The sequence below is a fragment of the Eurypyga helias genome, unplaced genomic scaffold (genome assembly GCF_000690775.1).
Source record: "Eurypyga helias isolate BGI_N326 unplaced genomic scaffold, ASM69077v1 scaffold20970, whole genome shotgun sequence".
In the NCBI taxonomy this organism is placed as follows: domain Eukaryota; kingdom Metazoa; phylum Chordata; class Aves; order Eurypygiformes; family Eurypygidae; genus Eurypyga; species Eurypyga helias.
The window spans coordinates 11,658-19,557 of record NW_010225554.1 but is presented as its reverse complement, the minus strand read 5'-3'; the positions used below and the strand labels follow the sequence as shown (position 1 = coordinate 19,557).

Here is a 7,900-nt window from a genome sequence, read left to right as displayed (position 1 = left end):
AAGCTTGTTTATACCTAATTCTTTTGTTACCTTCCTGTTGTACTTCTGAATGTTTTACAAGGTTCTGAAGCTGCAGTACCTCATGGACCAGGGCTTGACTTATTTCACAGGATCATAGAGTGGTTTGGGTTGGAAGGAACCTTAAAGACCATCTAGTTCCAACTCCCTTCCATGGGCAGAGACCCCTTCCACTAGACCAGGTTGTTCCAAGCTTCATCCAGCCTGGTGTTAGACACTTCCAGCGTTCTCCCTGGAGCCTTCTCCAGGCTGAACCCAACTCTCTCAGCCTTTCATCATAGCAGAGAGCTATCCCTCTGATCATCTCCGTGGCTTCCTCTGGACTTGCTCCAACCGGTCAATATCCTTCTGATGTTGAGGGCTCCACAGCTGGATGCAGCACTCCAGGGGGGTCTCACAAGAGCAGAGTACAGGGGGAGAATCCCCTCCCTCGCCCCCCTGGCCACACTTCTCCTGATCCAGCCCAGGATGGGGTTGGCTTTCTGGGCTGCCAGTGCACACGGCCGGCTCATGTTCAGCTTTTCATCCCCCAGTACCCCAAGTCCTTCTCCTCAGGGCTGCTCTCTATCCACTCTCCACCCAGCCTGTCCTTGTGCTTGGGATTGCCCCAACCCTGGAGCAGGACCTTGCACTTGGCCTTGTTGAACTCCATGAGGTTGGCATGGTCCCACCTCTCCAGCCTGTCAAGGAGTAAATGAGTTGTATTTAACAGCGTTAAATCCCCAATGAGCTGCAGCTCTCTGAGGGTGTTCCCTTGTAGCCAGTTCTCTACAGAGGGATATGGCAATTATTTCCTCAGCTGCCCCAAAAATTTAAATACTTGGTTTTAGGTACAGCCATGGATGCGTTGAACAGCATGCAGAACTTCTTAAGGAGTCGTCCCAAAACGTTCAAGTCACTTGAGAACGCCATTGAGTGGAGGTAACGCGTGGGCTTACGTGGTCTCCAAAACCACTTGACTTCGTAGTTTGTTTCTGGAAGGAGGCAAAGTTTATGTAATTTGTTTTCTCCTTTCGTGCTCATTTCTCCAACTATTGTTGACAATTCCTTGGCTGATTTGACAGGGAGAGGGGTCTCAAAGATCATAGAAACATAGAATGTTTACATGTTATCATAGAAACATAGAGTAGTTTGGGTTGGAAGGGACCTTAAAGACCATCTAGTTCCAACCCCCCTGCCATGGGCAGTGACCCCTTCCATAGACCAGGTTGTTCCAAGCCTCATCCAGCCTGGCCTTGGACACTCCCAGGGATGGGGCATCCACAGCTTCTCTGGGAACCTGTCCCAGTGCCTCCTCACCCTCTGCGGGAAGAATTCCTTCCTGATGTCCCATCTCCATCTCCCTCTTTCCATTTAAACCCGTTACCCCTTGTCCTGTCACTCCCTGCCCTTGGGAAAAGGCCCCCCCCAGCTTCCTTGTAGCCCCCCAGGCACTGGAAGGTGCTCTGAGGTCTCCCCGGAGCCTTCTCTGTGGGGAAATCATGAGCTGTGAAGGGGTTTTTGCTCCTTTTCTGGGCCTGCGAGTTCCTAAAGCTGTTTATTAAATATTTCTGCCCTTCTGATTTTCTTTTTTTCTAGTGTCAAAAGTGGACAGATAAGAAATCTTGAATCTGCCAGAGTTTCTATGGTGGGCCAAGTCAAGCAGTAAGTGGGTTTTGGTTTGAGGTTTTTTCAAATCTATTAAAATAATCTCTGTTTTACAGTACTGTTACTACAGAGCATAAATGCACCTGAAAGCGAAAATTTCTCCTAGCAAACACAAATTTCTTACCATTTGACCACAGTTGTTACCAGCAGCCCCGAATCATAATCGTGGCACTTGGCGAAATCCTGGCCAAAATTTCCCTGGGGGAAACTCTACCAAGAGCCTTGTTTTAAAAATTTTTAACTAGTGCTGGTTGTGTATCCTTGGTTTGTCTGCCTTTCTGCACACACGAAGAGATAAGCTTTAGTCTGCTGCCTCTTCAGAAATGTTGGCCTTCTGGCTGTGGCATCTTTCACGACCTTTTAGGGGTTGTTTAATTATCTGTTGCATTTGGGAGCGATCTGAGGTGGGTTTGAGGGGATCAGAGTAACCTGCTTGTGCCTCTCTAATCCTGGCCGCACCCGGAGCCTTGACAAACGTCTCATGCTCCATTCAGAAAAGCTGCTGTTGATTTTTTGGAACCATTTTTGCCTCCTCTAGTTTACATTTATATTTGCACTGGGATCCATGTGCTGCGCCGGCGCTGGGTCCCATGGCTCATCATGACCATCGTTCATCCACAGCTACTTTTAAACTGGAGACAGATATTTGCATCCCCTATCTGAGAAATTGCTAAACGCTTTAGGTTAAAACCTCTTAATTTTTTGTTGTTTTGGCAAGGATTCCATTTCTGGGTTTATTTTCACAGGTGCGAAGGGGCCGCCAGTCCTGAGTGTCCTAAAGCCATAGTGGAGGGGATTATTGAAGAAGAGGAGGAGGAGGAGGAGGAGGAGGAAGGGGGAGGCTCTGTCAACAAAAGGAAGAAAGAAGATGACACAGAGGTAGGGAATTTCTTGCTGCGTTTTCTGCTTGCATCTGCACGATGCTCCCCTGCAAGAGTAGCTGCCAGTAGTTACCCAAATGTAAAAGGGAGTGACTTCAAAGGGCCAAAAACTCTATACTCTGCCTGTTTTTCTTCGTCCCGTGCCACTGGTTCTAACTTGGACTCTTACCTGACAGCATGTGTTGGTTTTCTTTCCTGAGGTGCTCCCAGATTTAATTCCCCTGCCTGAAATGGGGCTTCTGACCTGAATGAGGAATGGGTTTTCCTGAGTTTTTGTGGTATTTATGTTCCTTTCCAAGGCGTTCAGGAGGTCCTACAGGCAATTGCAACCTAGGAATGTCAGTTCCTCGAGAAAAATGGTTGTAGCCAGCTTAGCCCCTTGTATTCCTGTATCACCTAGGTGAGAGCCAGGTCTGAACGTGCAATTTGTGAGCTATTTGTGCCAGTCAAAAATAGGAAAGCGCGTTCCCTGAAAACCGCAGCCTTCGCTTCATCTATAGGCGTAGCTCCTGCTGACTTTCTTGCTCCCTCCTCGTGTGCTTGGGCTGTGATTTGGAGAGAAATTTCGGAGCAAGGATGGTCATCCCCTGGAATTGTGTAATCACCAGGGGGAGCCAGGATTTTTTACTCATCCATCCATCGAGTGGCACTCTGCGTTCGTTTTCTTCCCGCTGTTTTGCTGATCACTAATGCAGAGCTCTCTCCTCCCTGCAGACTAAGAAGGAGCACTTATACACGTGGCGAATCGAACTGGCGAAAACAGAAAAGTACTGGGATGGCTGGTTCAGGGGTTTATCTAACCTCTTCCTGAGCTGTCCAACTCCAAAGCTTTTGCTTTTAGCTGGTACGTGTCTCTTCCAGTCCTGTTTACGTTCAGTGGCTGTTTGCTTCGGTGGTGTTCCACTGGAATATTAGAGGGTCAGCATTTGGCTAACGTCTTTTCTCTGGGAAGAGCAGACCTGTCTCTTCCACCTTGGCTTTTCTATACACCTTGAAATATCACAAACCAATCCATTTGATCCGTGCGGGTCTGGAATTAGTTCAGAGCCTCTAATATCAAAATAGCACATGATGACAGACGGTGCATTGCAGCTGGTGGGTGGGTGTGTTTGTTCTGTGGTGTGGAAGAGCAACCAGGACAGATCCCAGCTGCCCTTCAGCGGTGTTTTCCTGCAGACATGGGCATGATTTGAACTTTTCAACTGAAAGGCAAATTATTGATGGCCCTTTTGGTGCCCAAATAGGAAATACAGTGTGTAACCAAGATAAAGTTGTAGGGGGGGATGTGTTCTTGCCTTTCTGGCTGAGATTCTTTCCTGTTGCTTTACTCTCCAGAGGTGCAGCAGTGAAATGTCCTTGTGGTGGGTGTCAGAGATGTTTCTTTTGTGTTTTTTCAAGCCAAATGTCTCTTTCAAAATACCGAGTAAAGCCCTGCTTGGACAGTCATGTTCTTTCTGGTTTTTCTCCAATACATCTGTTTGTTTGGTTGTAGGTGTTGACAGGCTGGATAAAGATCTAACAATTGGACAGATGCAAGGTAAATATTTAATACTGTTACTCTCTCCTTCCTGTGATGCTCTTTTTGGATGATTGCTTGTTGCTATGGGTACCCGAACGAGACAGAGCTGGAGTGGCCTCTTACCCCGTGCAGTCTGTATAAAAACAAACGTGTGGTAAAGAATTAGTGCATCCCAGAGCGTTCATGAGCTCTGTGGTTGTAGGAAAGGTGGAGAAGTTGAGAAAGGAAAGGTTCACGTGCAGGTTAGGAAGGGCTGTTGCCATGGGTTTTGTTCAGGCTGGTGTCGGTGTTTCCAGCACTGGAGCTGCCACACTTGGATGAGAATGACTGTCAGGGCTCCTTCCTAATCTGTTTTTTCCCTAACTACATTCCTGATGTTCCTAGGTCTCCTGGTGTTTCTGGCAGACATCAGACCAAGATTCAGCACCTGCCTTAATATTTTGGGTTTTTTTTCCCCCCCTCGTTCCAGCTTCATTGATTTTCCAGAGCAACCAGTACTGGGAAGTAGTGCTGGGTAGCAGGATGGACATTACCTTACGGTAGATCTGATGACACTTCCGACTCTGAAAGGTAGCCTGGCCTGAGGCGAGAAGCTCCAGGAAGTTTAGCTTTGTTTTAACTCCTGGGAACCTGCTCTGGTTAAGATGAATGAAGCAGCCAGTTCTTGCTTTCTTTGGAAACTGTCTGCTGTGGGTATTGTGTGGTTTGCCTTAGATTTCTGCATCTTCCCTGCTCCCTCTTCACCAAATACAGCGAGATTTAGTGGGGTTTGTTTGTAAAGAAGGCGAGATCCTTTTTAGGAGCGTTCATAAATTCACCGTGCGGGTGTAGTGTCTGGTGTTCCCGGCATACACAAGAACTGCTTGCCTCAACCGTTGCTGTCAGAAGTCAAAACCACCCCAGTGCTGACTCTTTTGATCCACAGGGAAGTTTCAGATGCAGGTCCTCCCGCAGTGTGGCCACGCCGTCCATGAGGATGCTCCAGACAAGGTGAGCCCCACGCTGGGATTGGAACTAGATAAATCATGGTCTTCACAGTTTAAATACAAAAAGGGTCTGTTGCCTACTAGGAAGTAGAGATTTCAGGGGCGTTTTTTCACACGATTGGCTATTTGCAGAACAGCTTGGATTTTTAAGCTGGCTGGAATCACGGAATCATAGAATCATAGACTGTTTTGGGTTGGAAGGGACCTTAAAGATCATCTAGTTCCACCCCCCCTGCCATGGACAGGGACCCCTTCCACTAGACCAGGTTTCTCCAAGCCTCATCCAGCCTGGCCTTGGACACTTCCAGGGATGGGGCATCCACAGCTTCTCTGGGCAACCTGTCCCAGTGCTTCACCACGCTCTGCGGGAAGAATTCCTTCCTGATATCTAATCTAAAACTCCCCACTTTCAATTTAAACCCGTCACCCCTTGTCCTGTCACTACAGGCCCTTGGAAGAAGTCCCCCCCAGCTTCCTTGTAGCCCCTTCAGGTACTGGAAGGCTGCAATAAGGTCTCCCCGGAGCCTTCCCTTCTCCAGGCTGAACAAGCCCAATTGTCCCAGCCTGTCCCCATGGCAGAGGGGCTCCAGCCCTCGGAGCATCTCCGTGGCCTCCTCTGGACTCGCTCCCACCGATCTATATCCTTCCGATGTTGTGGGTTGGAAAGCCTGGGCTAAGATGTTACGTGACACAGGGCTTGGCTAGGTTACAGATTTAACTCTCAGGCTAGTGGCGATGGACCTAACTCTTACCATGTGGATTTATTTCCTCCTGAGGTTCTCCACTCGCCCTTGTAGCTGAAGCTTTTGGGGTTGGTCTGTGTTTTGCTGAGTTGGGTGGCTCACATTTTCCTAACACCAGTGTTGCTGCAGAAGCTTTACAGACTGACTGAGCTTCTGGGTTCTGCTGAGGTTAGTGTCAGGACAGAAGCAGGAACGTGGTGCAACCAATGGAGCCTGTGGTTGGAAACACGTCTGCTTTAAAAGCTTTTCCTGCACTGACCACTGCGAGGGTAAAACTCAGCCTTTATGGGCTTTAGCAGTCTGAAATAGGGATTTTTATCTAAACATACTGAGTTCTGACATTACTGTTCTTTTTAATATACATTCTAAGCAGTATTACTACTCTCAGGTTACTCTCTTGACTTATTCTTTATAGGAATAACTTGCATCATGATTTCATGGAATCTTTAAGTGGAAAAGACCTTTAAGATCATCAAGTCCAACCGTTGGCATCACCAGACCTATTTTTCCCTGCTAAACAGAGGCACTGTTTCAAAAATTAGTGAAAGAGGAGGATAAAAAGTTTAGTCAGTTCTTGATTGTAAGATCAGTGTCAGAGTAAATGTGGAACTATGTAGTTCCTTTTTTTTTTTCTCCCCCATAAAATCCTATTATACAGAGTTTTTAGTTTCAAAGGGGCAAATTTGATTCAGGAAGAGGATCCCGAGGACATGAACTGTTGCTGGAAATGCTGCAGGCTTTGCAAACTGTCTGGATTTCTTGTTATCTTCATGTCCCTTTGAATTCAGACTGATTGGTTTTTTCCCTTTCCCTCAGGTTGCTGAAGCTGTTGCAACGTTCCTGATCCGTCACAGGTTTACAGAGCCCATCGGTGGATTCCAGTGGTAAGGCCCTGCGGGTGTTAGAGCTGTGCAGGCCTGGAGCAGGGCTCTTCCTGCCAGCGTGTTTGGCTTTCAGTGCGGGAGGTTGGAATTTTAGCATAATGCTAAAAACCACATATAAACAAACAGTTTTGACTCACAGCCACTGATGCATTTGATATTTGGGTTCTCTCTAAGCTTCTCACATACTAACTTCTGTTAATGAACCTCCTTCCTTGGGAGGGAGGAGTGAAGCAGGTCCTCTGGGGCTCATTCCTTTCTGTTTTATGGTATTTAGTTTAAATAATGTTTTATTTAAGTAACTGAGGCCCCGAGTTTTGGAAATAACTTGCACCACGCAGCTTTGTCCAAGAAACACTGGTGAGATTAGACAGGTACAGTCGTGTGCTTCCCTTTGCAGGCTTTCTCTACTTGTCTTGTGTGTTTTCACATCATAATGAGCTACAGAAGCCAGGCCTCTGCGCTCGTGAGGGTGAGAGTGTAGAAACACAGGCTGGTTTGGGTTGGAAGGGACCTTAAAGCCCACCCAGCCCCACCCCCTGCCATGGGCAGGGACACCTTCCCCTAGACCAGGTTGCTCCAAGCCTCATCCAGCCTGGCCTTGGACACTTCCAGGGATGGGGCGTCTACAGCTTCGCTGGGAACCTGTCCCAGTGCCCCCCCACCCTCTGCGGGAAGAATTCCTTCCTGATGTCCCATCTCCATCTCCCTCTTTCAGTCTAAACCCGTTACCCCTTGTCCTGTCACTACAGTAGGTTGTAGGTAATAAAGTTTATTGGGAAAACTCACAAAGTCTGAGTTACAGGACCATAAAGCTTAATAATTAAACCAACACTTAGACCTCACAGAAGGTGCTAATCTCTTTTAGGCTTGTCTTTCAGATGAATAGTAAAATAAGCATGTTTCTTAAGTAGTCCTGAAAAGTCATCCTGCTTTCAGCTAAGATTCTTCAGCAGAAGCCCCAGAGCATGTGGTGCTGTGGGAATGCTAAACACATATTGCTGGATGATCTCTTTCTTTTTTTTTTCCTTTATTCTGTGCCCTTGGGGATGAAACAGCAGAACTGCAGCACTGTGGACTCTGTATTCTAACTCCAGTGAAAGGATACAGCATCGGTTGATGTGTAACCAACCCCATCCTGGGCTGGATCCAGAGCAGCATGGCCAGCAGAGCGTGGGAGGGGATTCTCCCCCTCTGCTCCGCTCTGGGGAGACCCCCCCTGCAG

The 7,900-nt window shown here is 47.6% G+C and overlaps 1 protein-coding gene across 1 annotated transcript in view; it reads left to right on the top strand.

Moving 5' to 3' along the window:
• The window catches only part of PPME1 (protein phosphatase methylesterase 1), a gene marked incomplete at its 5' end in the record, with an annotated part of 9,964 nt that overhangs the window by 603 nt on the left and 1,461 nt on the right, over nt 1-7,900 (top strand). Inside the window, 7 exons of the mRNA XM_010149825.1 lie at nt 849-939; nt 1,597-1,662; nt 2,412-2,544; nt 3,261-3,390; nt 4,039-4,083; nt 4,991-5,055; nt 6,611-6,678. Of these exons, the coding sequence (XP_010148127.1) occupies nt 849-939; nt 1,597-1,662; nt 2,412-2,544; nt 3,261-3,390; nt 4,039-4,083; nt 4,991-5,055; nt 6,611-6,678 (598 nt within the window). The remainder of the gene's footprint in view (nt 1-848; nt 940-1,596; nt 1,663-2,411; nt 2,545-3,260; nt 3,391-4,038; nt 4,084-4,990; nt 5,056-6,610; nt 6,679-7,900) is intronic.